We start from the raw sequence: 19,567 nt of genomic DNA, 5'->3' as shown, positions 1-19,567 counted from the left end.
GCCCAATCCAAAGACAAACTTTAGCATGTGACCTCATGTACTAATGGGAACATACAATATTTGTGAAACTTAAGTTGTGCATGTTATTCTAATTGTGTGTATTGTTTTCTTATTTTTGTTAAACTGAAAGGAGGTGGGATCCCATATCAGGGTTGTCCAACTCCAGGCCTCGAGGACCGGATCCATGGCGGGTTTTCCATATACTCCTCATTAATATTCAAGAGATAGACTTGCATACAATGATTCTTAATATATGCACATTTTTCCTCATGAATATTAATGACAGGTATCCTGGAAACACGTCAGGATTCTGGCACTCAAGCCCCAGAGTTGGACAACCCATAGCCCATTCTATCATTTCGTTTTTACCTTTTCCTTTTCCCGTTTCAAAAATGTATTCAAAACCGATTTTTAAAAGTTACATTTCTGCTGAGCAGAGACATATTGGCAGTCTTGCTGCTCATTTTTCGCAGGTCCTCGGAACCCATTTGGATTAAATTACCAATCTATTTGTGGTTGTAAATCATACATTTATAAGCAGCATTTATTTGTTTGTCTACAGTTTTTAAATGTATCATGGTATATAGGCAGCGTATTGTTGTAGGTTTCCATTGTAGGTTTCCATAGCTTTGTGATGAAGTTCACCAAAAATCAGCAAAAACATTACTGACATAACGTCTAATTGGACAGACTCGGCCCTCTTATCATGACCGCCCTTTTTTACACATCCCAGCTAGCCTGCCTTGCCTAAGCCTGCTCCCGCTCCCATTGCTTGGCAAAACCAACATCAGCAAACCAGAAGAACCGGGAGGTGGGAGCCCCCCCTCGTATCTAAGACCCACATCGAGGTCTCTCGAGTCCTTTGTTTCCTCTGACGAACAGCGTGAAGAAGAGCCGGCTCTCGTATGTAAGGCCCACATCAAGGCCTCTGGAGTCCATCCATCCAACGAATCCGACAAACAGCGTGAAGAAGATCAGCTGTTCATGCAGGAGTCCCTCCTTCTGCTCCAGTGCACTTCTTCCCTGCTCCTATTGCCTGGTCAGGCTCTCAACCTTTTCTTAGGACACTTTGGCCCATCTTGCCTACTGAGGCCTCCTGCCTCACAATATTGCTGTTGGGCACTCTTGTTTCGGGCACCAGCGACACGTTCTTTTCTTGTGCATTAATGTTTGTGCATAATTGCAAAATCCATGTGCTGATGCATCCATGGCATCGGCTTGGCCCTCTTATCATGGCCTCCCTGTTTTACATGTCTCAGCTAGATGGCCTGGCCTAAGCCTGCTCCCGCTCCTATTGGCTGGCAAAGCCGACATTAGTCAACCAGAAGAACTGGGAGGCGGGAGCCGGCCCTCGTATCTATGGCCCCCATCGAAGGCCCCTGTCTGCTCCCTGTCTGCTCCCTGTCTGCTGCCGGAACGCTGTTGGTGGGTTCCGTGAACTACCTCACCTGAGCATGCAGGATGTTGCTACCACACACTTCTAAGGCATCTGGACTGCCATGACACTTGCACCCCCTTAACTATGGGTTAGTTTCCCTTCTACCAGATACACTCTTACCTTCTTGACTTCACCTCCTGCTCTCTACTTCATCTTGTCTCCTGTGCATACAGTCTCTGATTACATTGTGTTGTTCACCTTTGCTAGCAATCCAAATCTAGCTGTACTCTTCACTGTATTTTGCACTTAGCTGTACCTCGAATCTAGCTATGTTGCTGCATTTGGCTGCATTTCAAATCTGGCTCTGTCCTGCATCTAGCTGTACTTCGAATCTAGCTGTGTTGTTGCATTTGGCTGCATTTCAAATCTGGCTGTGTCATACCTTTAGCTGAACTGTGAATCTAGCTTTGTCACGTGTGCACCCTCCCTGCCCTTCTGTGGCCCTTTATGGGCATACTGCCACTATACGTGCTTAAGAAATGTGAAGATGACGGTTTTTCCAATTCATATACCCAGACTTTACCACTTGTAACCTCATGCTCTGATGTAGCCGCCTTGCAACATGAGGTCAGGCTTTTCCAATTCATGCAGCCGGACTTTGCCACTTGTAACCACATGCTCTGATGTAGCCGCCTTGCAACATGAGGTCAGGCTTTTCCAATTCATGCAGCCGGACTTTGCCACTTGTAACCGCATGCTCTGATGTAGCCGCCTTGCAACATGAGGTCTGGCTTTTCCAATTCATGTACCTGGACCGTACCATTTGTAACTGTATGTTTTGATGTAGCCACCTTGCAACTTGAGGACAGGTTTTTCCAATGTGTGTACTGGACATTACTGCACTTTGTAATTATTGTAACCACTTTCTTAAGCTTAAAAACGCCCAGATGCCTCTGGCTTCGGTGCGCTATATAAATGTCAAAATAAATAAATAAATCGTGTGCAGAATATTCATGATAGATTTTTAATGTATCTTGAATAAAATAATCGCTTAACCATAAGGTACAAAAGCTGTGACGTCTAAGTCAAACACATAGATGAGTTCGGGTCAGGTCAAGATGAAATATTCCTTCCACGGCGCTGCAGGAGAAAAAACTCCAAACATGACAGAGAAACCAATAACAGAAATCAGTCAGGTAGGAGTAACCTCCTACCCCAGGATTCAACACGCTTTTACATCTTTCGTGGTCAGATAGGTGTTCATACACAGAGTCTCATCAAAGTGAAACCCATGATTTAAATTTACTGCATTGTGTAGTCTGTTCAGAGTCAGGTACCCAAGGCTGAATAGGCGGGTGGTAGATAGATAAGCTAGCAAGGTAAGTAAATCAATGGCCTTCAAACCCTTCCTTGCAAATTAGCAAAGCTGGGAGGCATTATCTGTCCTCTCTAGATTCATGGATCCACATTCTAATTTTGCAAACGCGATAAAATATCAAAACATGGAGTGAAAAAATGTTTTTCTTTTCTCTTCATTTCAACATATATCCATTTCAAGATGGAGTCCACCTCATTGAGGCCTTGTAACAAGTCTCTAAGTACTCGCATTACAACGTACTTTGAATTCAGTTTTCCCCCCACACAAGGGAACCATTTTCTGCAGTTAGGGATCATTGTAGATTATGATATTGTTTCAAATATTACATATTTATTATGGTTTTATTTTCTAGATTAAGTTTCATGTTACTTGTAGTGTGATATTTTGTTTTGGTTCGCTTTTTCTATACCAATGAATGAATGAACAGACATTGTTATCCAATGCTGCAGTATGTTTTAGCAATCAAAAATAAGCAAAGGTAAAACAAGAATGTTTGTAATGACATGTTCCGGTTTAATAAAATGTTTATAACTTTGAAACACATGTTAGTACTGTAATTAAAACGCCACGTGCATATATCCTGAGATCCAGGACGGCTCTTCTGTGTAATGTATGACTAATGAACGGAAGGAAACTACTAAATTGTGACGTTGCCAAAAAGGCTTTGAACCCGTGTTGAGATGCCTAGCAAAGCAGTCCTCGCGAACCATTTCAGAAAATAGGCATGTGAAGTGCCCTCAGTGTTTTGTCTTCATTTTCGCCAATGTTTGGAAGCAAAAAATGAAACACAGGTCACATGGCGTTATCCATAACTGCTAACATCTGTGGCGAATTCCCAAGATGTGGTATTGGGCCAACAAAATCTTGATTCACACGATATTCTGTGTGCCATTTTTAATATGTATGGGGGGTGGGGGGTCTGCCACTCGTCAAACGTTTATAACAGCCTTCTGGTTGAAAACAGCCATTCTCAGGGGATGTCGAAACGTACAACTAGCTCTCTTGGAAGAGCTTCATGAAGCATGCTCATCTTACTCACAAAAGCATTAATTATGTGCGTTCGTAATGCAGGCCTTGCAAACATAGAGGAGAAGTCAGTGGTCCAACTTTATTAGATGCCAATCAGTCACCTTCTGGGTGAATACAAAATCTTCACAGATGAATGCCTGCACTCCTCATACATATATACAACATAGAACATATAGATTTCAAAATGTACTTTTTACAAAGGGTTTATGCAAAGTGTTGTAAATCTTGATGTTTCATAATTGAGCACCTATAACTCTTATATGTACATGATGTATTCATCACAAGTATGACAATATGTGCAAAAATCGTATAGAGGTTAACAATTTGTCTCTGATCACTCGATTAAAGAGTGATCATGATCCAATGGCATTCTTGATCAGCGGAACTGACGGCCCGATTCTTATCTTGGCGCAGTGAGCGTGCTAAACAAAATGCATGACTGCACCAAATCTGGACGCCCGGGCTCCACCACTATTCTTAAGTGGGCCCGGGCGTCCTCGGCCTGCATTCCGCCTGTTTGTGGAGAGAACGGGCGGAATGCAAACGCTCAATAACGAGAAAATCATAATTTTACGAAACTGCTGGCAAGATCAGGGCGGCACCCAAAGAGGAAGCACGTACATCATTCCTTTCTTCATTTACACGCTCCTCAACAGGGCACCCTTTCATTCACGCTCCTGTGCCCTGAGCCAAAATACATATGACACAGGTAGTCTGTGCACACCCTTTCTGCCACAAAGCAATCATGTGCATCAGAGGTTTGTGGCCCTGGATCTGCAGCCTTTCAACACATAGTAATAAAGCAATCATGTGCCAGCTCTAGCCTATCCGTGCCCGAGATGAGGTAGCACTGCAGTCAATTAATGAAGCTTTGATTGGGCGTTGCCCTTGACACGGTTACACTAATATTTACCCACCTGCACTGAACAAGCGGCTTCCTGTAGCACTCCTCCACAAAACTGGCACAAAAGTTGTACTGTACAGGTGCGCCACTTTAAGGCACATTCTAAAGTGCAGGAGTGCCACAAAAATAGCCATGTTAAATGGCAGTTACCGAATGTGGTGGTTGCCAGGGTAGTTTCACGACCATCCAGAATGAATCAACTGATATATTAGTGCACACCTATAGATAGATATATATCAAGGAAAGCCCTTACATACATTTCAATGAAACAACTTCAGGTGCAGGGGTGGAATACGGGCCCTGGCACGAAGCCTTCACAATCTTTCAAACACAGTGGGCCTCATTAAAAGTATGGCGGTAAGGCCACAACGGCGCCGGTATCGCTACCGGCACCGTTGCTACCGTACCGCCATACTAGAAGGTCTGCTCGCGGGTGCCCTTGCAGCCACCAGGTCTGACCTGGTGGCCATACCGGCACCCGCGAACAGAACATTAAGGTAGCACCGGTACCATTATTAACGGTACCGGTGCTACCACCCTCCCCATTCCCATTGTGCCCTAACAGGCTCAAATGTTTATGTTTAGGTTTATTGGGTTTATATAGCGCTTTAATCCAAAGCGCTTTACAGTATAACAACAAGGTACAATAAAGAAAGAAGCATATATACAAACATGAAGCAAACCAGTGAGACAGTATTTAGAACAATTTACTGAGGTGGAGGGGGAAAGGGAAGGGAGAAGGGAGAGGGAGAGGAGGTGGGTAGGAGTTTACAAATAACCGAATTGAGACCAATGGGTGAGAGGAGAAGGGAAATGGAGGGAAAGGAGATGGGAAGGGAACAGTGGAGTTGGAGAGGGGAGAAGGTAGGGAAGGAATGTCAGGGGGGAAAGCTCAAATGGGAATGGGGATGTACCGGGCCCGGCAACCGCGACAGGGCAATGGCCGGGCCCGGCTGGGCCGAAATAGCCCGGTAATTGCCCATTCGCAGATGCCGGACCTGGACGCGAGTTTGGAGGTAGCCTTGCCGGTAAAACCGGCAAGGCTACCTCCAGCCTCACAATGAGGCTCAGTGTTTACCACCTGAGACACTCCCGTCCCCTGCACTCCAATTTAACTGAACATACAGTCAAAAGTTCATAAGAGCACATGAATTTTAATGTAGTATCTAAATCAAAAAACAGGAGTTACAAACTCAATAATAAACAGGCATCTCTAGTGCCTCTAAATTCACAAATATTCATCAAAACAAAATATGCATTTCAAAACCATAAATTTTTCAGTTGAAATACTTTGTGCTAAACGCATTTTGGGGTATCAACCCCTTCTTCAGGAGCAACATTTCTGAAAAAACATACATAATAGAACAGGTTCAGTCCCGGTTATACACTTTTCAAGTCTGCATGTACACTTATAGGGTCATGTCAGGCATCCCTGAGATATTGTCCCCCACTTGTGTATTTAAAGTGGTCTTAACTTCTTTTTAGATATGTGCAACCATCTTCAATAAGTAAGCATGCTCCCATGGGATTGACAATCCATACCCTTGTCTTTCTTGTAATTCATGCCAGTGTTGACACCAACCCAGTGACAGGTGCATCATTCCACCTAAGCTACAGTGATCAAAGTGTCAATAAAATTCAAATCATACCTGAAGTCTGATGGCGGGGGTACCAGTACCAGGTATACCTATATATGGAAATGAAGTGGGTAAGGCTTTTGGCTCCATAAGGATGTAATAGTTGCCTCAATTGTGTAGAAACTTACAAAATGCAAGCCTACCTGAGCTAGCAGGTGAGGTTTCAAACACTGGAGTCACTCGTCTACAAGAAACTTCTTGCTTTGGAGAGATTCTTCTTCCACCCATCCTAGCAACCGCCACATATATTGCAAAAGTGGCGCATTCATTCTGACTTCGGAAAAATGCGCCACCTTCAGAATAGGTCGTAAGTACCAAAAAGGTCTTTAACGCTTTCTCTCAGCTTTTCGGTACTTAACACCCACTTCAGGATCGATCCCTGCATTGTGTAAAAGCAATTCCAATGTTTTAAATCCCAGACATGCTTTAGTCATAGGAACAAATACTAGATCTATTAAATGGAATAACAAAATAAGAAACACAAAACCGTTAAAGGAAAATTCATGCTTATGAATTATACTGGACGCTTCTAAACATCCCTCCATCTTTCCCCCCGCATAGGACCCTAAAGCATTTTCAGAATAGAATATGCTAATGCTGATGACTTGTGGTTCACCACTCTACAATAATTACACTTGTGTGTAAACCAATGATGAAAACAAAACTCTAAGGTCTCTGAAGCTATCTAATAGTGGTATGGATAACAGTTGACACCCTTGGTCGTCCTGAAGGCTGGTTCTTTAAGATACAATGTAAAAAAGTAGTAATTCACATTCATAAGGTATACCACTATTGATAAGCAAAGGGTTACAATGTAGATTGAATAACACATTGTGTACAGAGAATTAATCGTTACATACCCACATTTTTTGCCAAGACGAAACAGATAAGATACAGTTTCATTAGATCGATTTGAATGTCCCCATGGCATATCACATCAGATCCGCAAGTCCATACTAATGTATACCTTAAACATACACATCAGTATGGACTGGTGGATCTGATGTGAGCTGCCATGCGGACATTCAAATGGTATGATCATCACTTGGTTTTAAGGAAAATCACTGAGATTAATTGACAAGGAATAACATGAGCATCTTTCTTAGTATCTTTAACAATGTGATCTACGCTCAATTTTGTGGGATCGATCTAATGAAACTGAACCATGGGGCTCTGATAGAATAAGCAAACTAATTGCAACTGAACTTGTTTATTAAATGTTTACTCATGTTACCTACAGGAACTCCCACCGTCCGGTGAGTTTTTTGACTTAGAGATGGAGAGTATTTAATATAAATCTAAACCAACACCTATCAATCTTTGCATTACAATGTGGTCTACCCCTTTGCTGGAAAAATATTGGAAAACCTTACTCAGTGTCTTTCATTCTCGGGGGCATTCTCGGGGGCTTACACCTCCCAGGCGTCAGCGACTTGAAGCTGTGTTTCGAATATATGAATATATGGATGCAAGGATAATGCTCTCATCCTTACCAGATCCAGGAGCACAAATAAGAGATTTCAAAATCTGCCTTCAAGCATTGGCTGATAAATATCTGGTCCAGATGTTGCATAAAAAAATTGGCTAAATCTTACCTGGACATGAAACTTCTTTTAGGTTTTAAAGTGTACCATCATCAAATTGAAACCTTTGTGCTAATAGCCCCACTCACCTGTCCTCCTGGTCTAAATCCAAATCTGGTCAATGTGGTTATTGCTCGGCTCTGACCAAGAGTATTGAGTGTTTCCAATTCTTTGGCCACCTTTCTGACAGAGCATAATAGTGATTAAATAAACCTGTTTAGGCTCTAAAAGGGTTTTTGTGTTCGGATGCCTTAGACTTTTGACGCCTCACTATGAGTCCTCATGTAGTATTTGCTATGGATGACTACTTGAGTGCGCCATTGGCAAAAATGTGAACTGTAGTCCATTTTAATTATTGTTAATTAGGAACTTTATCAAATGTATTTGTTTCATTTTATAAGATCATGTTGGTCTACGTTTTTAACTCTGCTAGCAATTGACATGATTTCTTTATTTATTTCATTTGTAAAGCGTGCAGACAACCCGTAGGCATTCAGACGCTGTTGCAGGTACAAGTATTTGTCAAGCTAGTGTAATACAGGCATAGTTTCATACAAGTACAAGGTGATAGATGTGTGACCCAAACAGCAGTTATCATAGAAACATACAGAATAATACATGAGTATAAAACCAGGCTGCAATTATCCAACAGAACAGGCAGTTTGGCGGTGTGACATAGAGGTTCCTGGTGAAGTCAATTCAGTTTTAGATTAAGAGCTGAGTTTTTAGTGCTTTGCAGAAGATCCAGTAGGATTTCCCTGCCCTCAGGGAGGATGGGCGGTTGTTCCAGAGCTTGGCAGCAAGGTATGGGAAGCTGGAGCCTCCGTCTTTGCATCTTTTCACTTTGGACACAATTAGTCTATCTGTGGTAGGGATTGCTAGTGGGTCTGGAAGAGTGGGCTTTGGCAATTATTTTGGAGAGGTAGGGTGGTACTGTGTTTGATAGGCAATTGTGGGTGATGGAGAGTGTTTTGAAAATGATCCGCTCCAGGATGGGCAGCCAGTGTGCTTCTCTTCTAGCTCTCGAGATGTGCTCTTTTTTTGGGATGTTCAGGGCTGTTCTAAGGGTGTTTTTCTGTATTACCTGAAGATTGGGTATGTTTCTGGAAGAGGTGCTATTGAATAGGACGTTGCAATAATCAATCTTCGAGCTAATGATTACATGGGCAATGGTTAGGCAATTGTTCTTAGAGAGGAAGGGTCTAGCTGCATTGAGGCCCTTGGTAGCGCAGGCTGCCGAGAAAGCAATGGCACTTACTTGTCTAGTCATGGTGAGTGAAGCGTCTAGGTAGACCCATAGGGTCTTTACTGTGTTAGAGTCAGGAATCAAGCAACTGCCGATTGTGAAGGCAGAATATTGATTGTTGATGGTCTTTAGGGTACTTGGCAGGCTAACAATCAGGATTTATGTCTTGTCACTGTTAAGACAGAGGTGATTGGCTGCCATCCAGGTCTGAATTGTTGGCGATCTCTGAGAAGACTCTCATCACACTTGCATTAAGGAAGGATGCTATCCAGGCAGTGTATGAAAGTGAGAAATGAGTGTAAGTGGTGAGATGATGGCAGAGGATCTGGTGGTTGATCAGGTCGAATGCCGCTGATAAGTCTAGGAGGAGGAGCAGTGCAGACTTGCCTTCGTCCCTGATCTCATCTAATTGATTTTTCAGATCGAGCAGGGCAGATTCTGTACTGTGCCTCGGGCAGAACCCAGATTGACGCATCCCTAGGATGTGATTGTCCTCCAGAAACTGCTGAACTTGAAGGTAGGCAGCTCGGTCCAAAGTTTTTAGGAGGAAGGGGACAGTGGTGATTGGCCGGTAATTTGTGGGGATGGCACGGCCAAGGGATGTTTTTTCAAGAGTACCCGAGTTTTTTAAGGCTGGCTGAGACAGTGCTTTGAGTGAAGAAAGTGTTTATGATAGCTGTGTTGATGGGAGTTAGTATGTAGGCACAGTCTTTGACAAGGGGTGCAGGACATATGTCGCCTTTGCATTTTGAGGGTTTTATGACTATTAATCAGTTTGGTGACATCGATTTCGTATGGGTCTCTGAAGAAGAACCGAGTGGTGAAGGAAGTAGGGGAGGGCAGTGAGCAATTGTTACTAGAGGTCATGGGTACTATGTTGAATATTGCTTATTGAGATCAGATCTTCCTATTCAGAAAGTCAATTTTGCCTAGGAGTACCTCTTGGATACTGGAGCACCAGATCTTGCCTTTAATGATAGCAGTGGGTAACAGCAGAGGCTTCAAGTTATCTGTAAATGGAGAATATTTATTTAGCATCTGTCTTAGCATTGCTGATTCTAGTGTTGAAGGAATTGGATTTAGCTGAGATTATGGCTCATTTATATTGTTGGCTTTGGTGAAGACCTGTTTTGCAGCAATGGTGGAATCTTTTAGCCAGGTTAACTGGGCTTGTCGTTTTAGGGTGCATAATTCTAGTAGGCCAGGGGTAAACCATGAGTTGAAGTGTCTGACCATCTTCGCTTTGTTTGGTATTAGGGGGGGGCTAAGGTGTTCACTGTTTTAGTGAGGATTGAAGTGTAGGTTTAAACTGGTGAAGTGGGGTTCAAGGCGAAGGGAGGCTGAAGGCAAGGAATGTTGATCAGGGGTAGGATATTGTCTCTGGTGAGCTTCCGAGAGCTCCTTGAGATGGCAGGATGAAGTGGGTTGGGTAGAGCTATTGGCTTGTTTGGCTGTGTGATAGAGAAATTGATAATATGGTGGTCGGACCACTGGCAGGGTGTGTTTGCGCTGGTGAAGATTTGGCAATCCAATCCAGTGTGGGGCCTTTGTTGTATGTGGGATCGGGGGATGCTTTGAGCAAAGCCAAGTGTGTTGGGTTTGTCAGAAAATGATTTGGATATTAAGTAATTTGGGCCATGGAGGCCCAGGTTGAGGTCTCCTAGTAAGATTATTGTTGAGCAAGCTTTGAGGTTATCCTGGAGGATATTAAGTATATTTTGCTCAAAGTTTGGAGAAGGGACAGGAGGGGGGTAGATAAGGTGAATGGTGACGGTGGAGGAAGGTGAGGATTTGAGAAAGAGATACTCGCTATTCCCATCAATGGATGTGTGAACTTGTCCAATGGGGATGGACTCTCTCGCAATTATAGTGACTCCACCTCCCTTGGAGGTGGGTCTGTCATTCTTTTTACATACACATTAGGGGTCCTTATGAGCCTGGCGGTAGCCGTGCCAGTATATACTGGCACGGCTGCCGCCGGAGTCATTTTTTTTCTAGACAAAGAAAATCCCCATTTGCATTGGGCGAGGACAGATGCACCCGCACTGTGTGCAACAGTGTCGGTGCATCCGTCAAGATCTGCGAGCAAGTGCCTTTCCGCCGGCCAGGTCAGACTTGCCGGTAGGGACATTTTTTTTGTTTCCGGACCGGCAAACTTGTAATGAGGCCCATTGCAAAATACATTTACTTGACCGACTCACTGATTCAACATTCTAAATAGTGGGGACAGTATTCCTTGCTGGAATACAAACTTTGATCAAAGAAAGCAGGATGTAGAGCCTACATGAGCATGATTGGCCAAGTTGATTAATTGCTAGCTAAGCACTTTCAGGTAGTCAAGAAAACCTTTATGTAGCTGAATTTACTTGAAAGGTGCCTCTATATTGGTAATTGTTATTGGTAATATAGCAAAAATTAAAGAAGGAGGGCAAGCACTTAATTATGACAGATTATTTCATTACTTAATTCCATAAGGAAAAATAGCAGCCATGTGGTAGAACTAATGAGTCTACAAGACCAATACAAATCTTGTGTGAAGTAAGACAACAGTGCGTGCTGGCCCCAACACTGTATGATCCTTTTGATAAATGTTATGAATAGGAATGTATGGAACTTGAAGAATGGTTGCCCCATCAGTTGAGGGCCAGGAGACCCCTGTCTTGCTGTTCGCTGATGAAGATGCACTTATAGCATAAACGGAAATATCGCTGAGATGCCTACTGAGGTGCACCTTAAATTAACCTAAAAACGAAGAATTCGAGATAAAGGTATTTGAGGCAAAACCTGTGGTCATAGGAAAACACAACAGGGGTAAACCATCCATTGGAAATATTTAATTGAAGGAATAGCTATTGGAGAAAGTGGTTTATTTTGACTATTTTGCTATGCACTTGGCAAAGAATTTAGCTCGGGCCCAACAAATTAGGAAAAGCAGAACTACTCTCACGGAAAACACAAATACTATATTTCAATTCAATACCAAATTTGGAAACAATGCTATATTACAAGCTAGTGAAGTATTGCAAGTAAAATCAGTTTCTGCCGCAGGTGTGGGGTCATGTCTTGTATCACAGTGTTCTTCCTCACTTTCTGTAACAACTTAGATGTTGCCCAAATGTTTTGCAAACAAAGAAAACTTACGACCCCTGATTTATGGGGTAAATAATGGTCTTACGACGATAGGAATTACTGTAAAAGATCCACGAGCGGATTTTGATAATAGTCTCAAAGTGCTTACCACAAGCGGTTTTAAATATATAAAAAATACTTCTGCAGGCAACACAATTCCCCATGTATGGGATATATGGGTAAATCTCCACTCCACAGATGACATTACACACAAAAAAAAGAATTATTGGGCAATGATCCATGAAGCAATCTTGGCGAAAGCAAGAAAAATCAGCATGACAATATCATATGTTATGATCAAAAGCGATGCATGGCTGTGAGCCCGGCTTGAATGAGGTGAAACCAGTGTCTTTGACTTATATTTATGCTAACCCTAGACTACGAGTATTAGCAAAGCAGTGAGAATGTTAGCTGCTGCATATGAGATATGTAAGATCTCCATGGAAACCATATTTCAAATTAGAGTGGCACAATTCTTAATGCGAGCCTGGAAGCTAAGGAAAATAAGTTTATATACTTTGGTGCCAGCCCAAACTTCAGCATTGAAGCTTAGATTGCAGGAAAGCTGAATGGAAAGTTTTTGTTTAGGTTGTCTAAATTACATAAATAGGCTTCAATACTGCATTTTTTTGGTGGATAGTAATACATTTTTCCTTGCGTCTATGTCCTTCTTCTTAATGTATTTGATGTTTACTTTCTCCTAAATTGTATTGTATATGATACCCTGAAATGCGTTATGGTGTATTAGGGTTATGAAATGTAAATATTTGTATGTGGTGTTTGTACTTTTTATTGAAAATTGCTTTCTTTTCCCCAAAAAACTTCATAATGATAGAGTATCCTTATACTATATGAAAAACAAGGACTTTAGACAGAGTATGGCAATTAACAAATGTGTTCATTTTGGCAACAAAGCATAATTCTCCTTCAATTCTTAATTACAGGTAAAAAAGGTGTTGAATACTAGAGTGGAAGCGGCATCAATTATCATCAGTTTAACAAGAAACGGCAAGCAAATGGTGAACAGTAAGAACATGTTACCCTCAAAAATATTAGCCAAACTTCTTCAAGATCCTCAAGGGAAGACATCAAGGGAACGATCATGGAAGGAAACGCTGGATCTGCAACTTTCGCCAAAGTCAATCTGCAGAAAGTAATTTATGTTGCAATGTTTGCTTATCGACAATTGAGCAGGATGTCACAAATCTTTTTGGGCAGTATGTCATATTTTGCATTATTGTCTGAGACACTTGGATTGTGTGTAGTGGTGCTGCATTTATTTTAAAATGTACCTGGTTGGCTAGAGGAAGAAGAAGATTTGATTAGAAAATCCAAAATTGTCCGTAAATGCCACCTTTCGGGCTGTGATCGAAACAATGGAAGTGTATACAAGAGAGGCGTCATCAGTTATTGGTAACTTCACATCTTTTGGCCTCAATGGATCACAGTTTTTCAATGAAAGTATGCCTTTAGGCATGCAGGAGAGCAAATCAGACAACCATGAACATTACGTCATTGGCCTCATCCTGTCATGCCTTTACACTATTTTGCTTTTCCCAATCGGCATTTTAGGGAATATTTTGATTTTGGTTGTAAACATCCGTTTCCGTGAGAAAATGACCATACCCGATCTGTATTTTATCAACCTAGCGGTGGCCGACCTCATTCTGGTGGCCGACTCCATCATTGAGGTATTCAACCTCAATAAGAAGTACTACGACATTACAATCCTCTGCACATTCATGTCCTTGTTTCTTCAGATCAACATGTACAGCAGTGTGTTTTTTCTGACGTGGATGAGTTTCGATCGCTATATCGCTCTAGCGAAAGTGATGAAGTCCAATGTGTTTCGAACTATGCAGCACGCTCGATTAAACTGCGGACTCATATGGATGGCTTCCGTCTCAGCGACACTGGTGCCGTTTACGGCTGTGCAGGTACAACACACAGGGGATATTCACTTTTGCTTTGCAGATGTCAAAGAAATTCAGTGGCTTGAAATTACCCTGGGCTTCATCATTCCATTTGTCATCATTGGGCTATGTTACTCCCTCATCGTTCGGGTGCTAGTAAGAGCACACAAACACAGAGGTCTTCGCCCGCGACGACAGAAGGCTCTCCGAATGATTTTTGTGGTGGTCCTTGTGTTCTTTATTTGCTGGTTGCCTGAAAATGTTTTTATTAGCATTGGGCTGCTTCAAGTGGGTGATCCAGCGGCCTATGTGGGCAACCAGTCTTTCAGGCACCACCATCCGTTAACGGGACACATTGTCAATTTAGCTGCATTCTCCAACAGCTGCCTGAACCCGATCATTTACAGTTTTTTAGGAGAAACCTTTAGAGACAAACTCCGGCTCTACATTAAACAAAAAAGGAGTGTGTTAGCATTCAGTCACTTCTGTCACATTTCCGAGAAGTCAGTCATCGCTGAAAATGTGGAGCTAACAGAAGTAAAGTTTCATAATTGATACACAGTATTATACTTTTGGTAATTCGTATGTGCAATGGAAAACTTTGCTTAAACCCAAGTAGCCAGTACATATTCATGACTTGTCCTATCAAGGTGCACAGAACATTTTGGATTCCAGCTATATACACAAGAACTTGAACAGTACATACGTGTTTCGTGATGAGACTACTTTATGGAATCTGTGGTTATGCAAAACCTCTTCAATCTTTAATTATTTGTAGTAAAACTCTTCATGCTATGACCGAACAGAAGGCATATTTTTCAGGTAGAACATTTGTTTTGTCTCATACACAGTAAGGTACTATAGTTGCAAAGAATAAATATATTTTGAATATTGCTTCCTGGTATTTTTCATGCAAATAGAACTTGGGACGTAAACCAAAACAACTGTTTCAGATCTTTAAAGGTGTGTACACATCTTTCCTGTTCAGCTAGGAAGGGGAGATCCTTACAAAACTAACTACATCGCAAGAAGTAGTTATGTGGCATGTATATCGTGTATTGTGATACCTGCCTTTAGGGTTGTGTTTCCAATTCGTTATATTAGATTTCAATTTCAGTGTATTTTTACCTAAGCAAATTGATTTATTGTGTTAACCTAGACTCCAGGAAACATTTGATTTTGGCATTGGCAGGCGAAGCCTCACCATTGCCTGTCTGTATTTTGCGACAGGTGAAGAAATCTAAATTACCATATGTCTTGCTGACTATTTCAAAATGCAACATGCAAAATGCAAAATGAAACATGTCACAGCATGTCAAAGCATCAGCATCTTAGGGACTATTGCAATTTTTCAACAAAATGATGCCCATTGGCATATGTGTTGTTGTATGCTATGGTATATCGATGCGAGCGTTGCCTGACAAAACTCAATACCCATATAACAGACATTGATCAGTAAATCTAAACAATCATCATTTCTCCATCAGTGCCCAACATGAACCATGGAAAATAATCATCAGTGGCTGGCTCTGGATCTTTAAAGAAAACGTTTCCCTGCAAAGAAGTGCATGTCTACAGTCGTAAAATGAGCTGTTGAAATTTAGAAATCAATGATCACAATATCTTGAAACAGAGAAACTCATGTCATCTTAACATACATTTAAAATCTGATATAACATTTCCTAAATAATTAAAGCAAATATGCTGCTACCCAATGTTGATTGACAGCACGTATCTGATTTGGTTTACATTTGTATTGGTTGAAGTATCAACAGTCATATTGTAGCCTTAAAAGCAGAACAAACTGGTTTCGAGAAAATTAATCTACAAGCACCACCCTGAATTGATATAAATGTTCTGGAAAGTGCCAGTGCCTCCCTGTAGGGAAGATATGAGAACAAATAAACAAAATTCCAACCGTAGAGAAAAATCAATGGAAAAGGGACATGATTATTGGTCACGAAAGTTATAGTTCAGAGAAGAACGCCCATACAGTATATATTGCAAAAACCTGCTTATCTATATGCAAAATCACATCTACTCTTGGCTATGTTAGGAAAAATCACCTTCTGGCATGACATGCGGTGACCTCTCTAGATAGTATTGATATTGATATTTTATTTGTATCGCGCTCATACAGGGTTTCAGAGCGCGACGAGGCAAGGGAGGGGAACAGGGGACAACAAACCAACGATCTTACTAGGCCCAGTGACATTGAGAACATGCAAGTGCATGGGAATGGGCAAGTGGATACAGATCATGGGAGGGGGAGAAGTGGAAAGTGCTGAGAAAAGTCACATTCGGGCGAGACGCCCACTGCACGCCTGAGGCAACTTTCACTAGGATTTCTGGTACAATCATTGCAAAGCTAAGGGAGCGACAGATCAACCACCTGCTCACTTCCAGAATGTATCCAGCACAGTTCGTGTTTCTGGGCTATGTATGAGTCAAAAATACAAACTAAGGCATTTGATGCAAAATGTGTCTTAGAGTTAACAGAATAAATATAATTGCCTGACACACATTGTGCGGTTCCCTTTCAAGTTCACTGGTTCCCCTTTCCCATGACTATGTACTTGGGCAGACCATCCATCAAACAGCAGATAAGCAATTGTTGTCCAGTTTACATATTGTATCTCAGCGTTAAAAAGGTTGTAATGCTTTTTATTTTTAAACTAGGTTGTCTCAATCATCAAGAGCATATGCTGGTTTGTGTGACTTTTGCATTTTTTGTGCTGATTTCTTTGCCTCGACAACTGTCTTTTCATCATGAAAATGGAACCAAGCATTTCAGTCACTCTGTGATATTTTGAATTTAACTCTTTACAACACGCATACAAATGCACAACTTGATTTGTGTCACCAATACTATTCCTGCGTGTGTACACATTATATAGTCACTTTCCTTCAAAGGGTAATTGGGCTTTCTTTGCTACTGCATTGCTCCCAGTCTTAAAATAAATTGTCTGAAGCCTTACAAGACCCAGAAAGCACAAATATATGTTGTGTTTATTCTCCAGCTTTGTCATTGCTGCATACCACAATTCTATAGTATGTTACGTAGGCTCCATATTGTGAAAGATAGTTTATTTTCTTTATTTTTTATCAGCAAGAATACTTCAATCAAACTTCATCCCCCAGCATTCCCTTTTCAATGTAACATGAACACACACCTGTGTTATTGCTCAATAGGGCATCATTCCTTTCTGCAGTTTCCGCTTTGGTTCTCCCCATAGACTGTGTTCTTGCCGCTCCCCACTGGTTCACTTTCTAAACCAAGATTTACTGTATTTTGCTGTATTTGGTACGTTTCTAAAGTGTTTCTGTTGTGTGACCTTTCATCAGTGTGGTCATACAGCAACTGGAGAGATGCAAGCATTAGGTATGTCCTTTGTTTTTATACGCCACCTGTGGTAGTGTTCTGATTGAGTAGTGTTGAGGCACAACTAATCTGGGTATAAGTAGGGACTGTGGTGTCTTCAGCAATAAGCCTCTTTTCCATGATCTTTCTCTGCCTTCCAGAATGCTGGATGTATACAGGCCTGCCCGGTTTATACCATGTGTGTCCTCCCTGGCATTATGCATTATGGGAAGTGCCATCCCTTGTTCACTCCCCCTATTCTATGTGCTGGATCATGATGCTCTGCACACCTTGTACTCTACATCCTTATTTGTGGACTCTAAAATATCTGGGCATGATTTCGGGACCCGCCAAGAAAATCATGGAGCACTGGAACAGGAAGAAACTACTCTGCCAGCTTTGTTGATGGCTCCGTAAAACACACCGTTGACAAAGTATTTGCCTCCTCCATGATTGCTGTATCAAAGAATGTCGAGGTGTATGTAGCTGAGGCAGTGTCTAGGGACTTGGCACATATTTTAGAAGACACTTCAGGCTGTGATTCTGGTGATGTGGGGTGTTTCCAACAACATCTAAAGCAGTCACAAACGCAGAAACACCTTGAGCTCTCTGTGGGTGAGAAAGGCGAGGTTCCCTGTCAGTCATGGTGTCACTGGACTGTGATGGAACTGGGTCCATCATTGATGGGTTGCCAGCAAGCACCACACACACCATCAGCCAGCGAGGAAGGTCAACATTCAGCGGAGGGAGAACGTAACACGATGCTCTGAGCTTGTCACCAGATGAGGTCCCGGGAGGATAGCTCAGCGGTAACGTGCTCACCTTGGAAGCAAGATGACACACAGCAACACAGGTTCGATCCCTGGGTCCGCGCTTAGAAACCTCTGGGTATTAAGCGTGTTATAAATAACCTATCATATCATATCATATCATGATGATTGGTGGAATGTGGCCACATTTGATCCATCCCAGGTTTTCCCACCCTGGTGCATCCCTCTCAATATGTGGATTGTTTCACAAAGGCCTTCTTTAGACACGAAAAGATGAAATAGCAAGATGTTGCATGAAGGCTCACTGTCCTCGACCAATGTCCTTGACCATCCTTTCGGGGCATGAACCACCATATGCCCATAGTGGATACAAATTGAATACTCTTTTTCTCCAGGTACGGGAAGGATATTGCAAAAGGGGTGAACTGGGTATGGGATATGTGTCAAGCCAGGGTTCTAAATGCTACAGTCCTGCTGCTTAAGATTCTAGGAATGGACCAAGATGTGCAGGAAGCTGGTGAACCTCTGGACCCTGGCATTATCAGTGAGTGAACTCTTTGTTTCTTGGGTGATGATAATACCTCACTTAGGCATGAAAGGAGGAAGGGCATATTGCTTAAAATGAACTCTAAAATAGGTGTTTTTGCAGATGCGCAATCTCCTTTCAATTCTAGCATTTGCCTGAGAGGGATGAAAAGGTGAAGAATGTTGGTAGATATGATTCCACATACACTTTACTGGATAAGGTACAAGCATCCCCCAGGAAGGCATTTATGCCTCAAGTCTCCACCAGGGCCATTCAGTTGGCCTTTCCCACTACGCCCAATAAACCGGGTACTTTGGCCCCCTATTGTCAGAGAGACACTTACCTCTAAACCCATGCAATGTTATACTCCTTACGCAAAATGGGTGAATTCTGATGTAGATAGGAAGGCAGAAGAATACCAAATACCTAGTTTTCAGGTAGGTCACCCTTTTACTTTCAGTTGATTAAACTAAACGGGCAAAGAATCAGGCATCTCTTTAACAAACTATTATTTGTGTATCCAGTCTTATTGGTACTGAAGATAATGTAAGGTTGCCACATAGGAGCTCATGTTCTTGTGTTTCCACCAACTCCTTTCTCTCTGCCATACAAATGCTTCAGAATTTGCGCCAGGCATGTATTTTCATGCCGGGGCAGATGCTGGAGATCCCTATGGGGTCCGCCTGATTTAAGCATCTGCATAAATCAGGCAG

General features: G+C 42.1%; 1 protein-coding gene across 1 annotated transcript in view; it reads left to right on the top strand.

The window, feature by feature from the left end:
* Positions 1-15,085, top strand: part of GPER1 (G protein-coupled estrogen receptor 1) — a 227,656-nt gene extending 212,571 nt beyond the window's left edge. The window contains exon 2 of the mRNA XM_069647209.1: positions 13,229-15,085. Coding sequence (XP_069503310.1) covers positions 13,661-14,752 — 1,092 coding nt within the window. The 5' untranslated portion in view covers positions 13,229-13,660 and the 3' untranslated portion in view covers positions 14,753-15,085. The remainder of the gene's footprint in view (positions 1-13,228) is intronic.
* The last annotated feature ends 4,482 nt before the right edge of the window (positions 15,086-19,567 follow it).

The sequence above is a fragment of the Ambystoma mexicanum genome, chromosome 2q (assembly GCF_040938575.1).
Source record: "Ambystoma mexicanum isolate Mex_15411 chromosome 2q, UKY_AmexF1_1, whole genome shotgun sequence".
Lineage (NCBI taxonomy): Eukaryota > Metazoa > Chordata > Amphibia > Caudata > Ambystomatidae > Ambystoma > Ambystoma mexicanum.
Note: the sequence above shows the minus strand (reverse complement) of the source record. Positions and strands in the feature narration are given on the sequence as shown.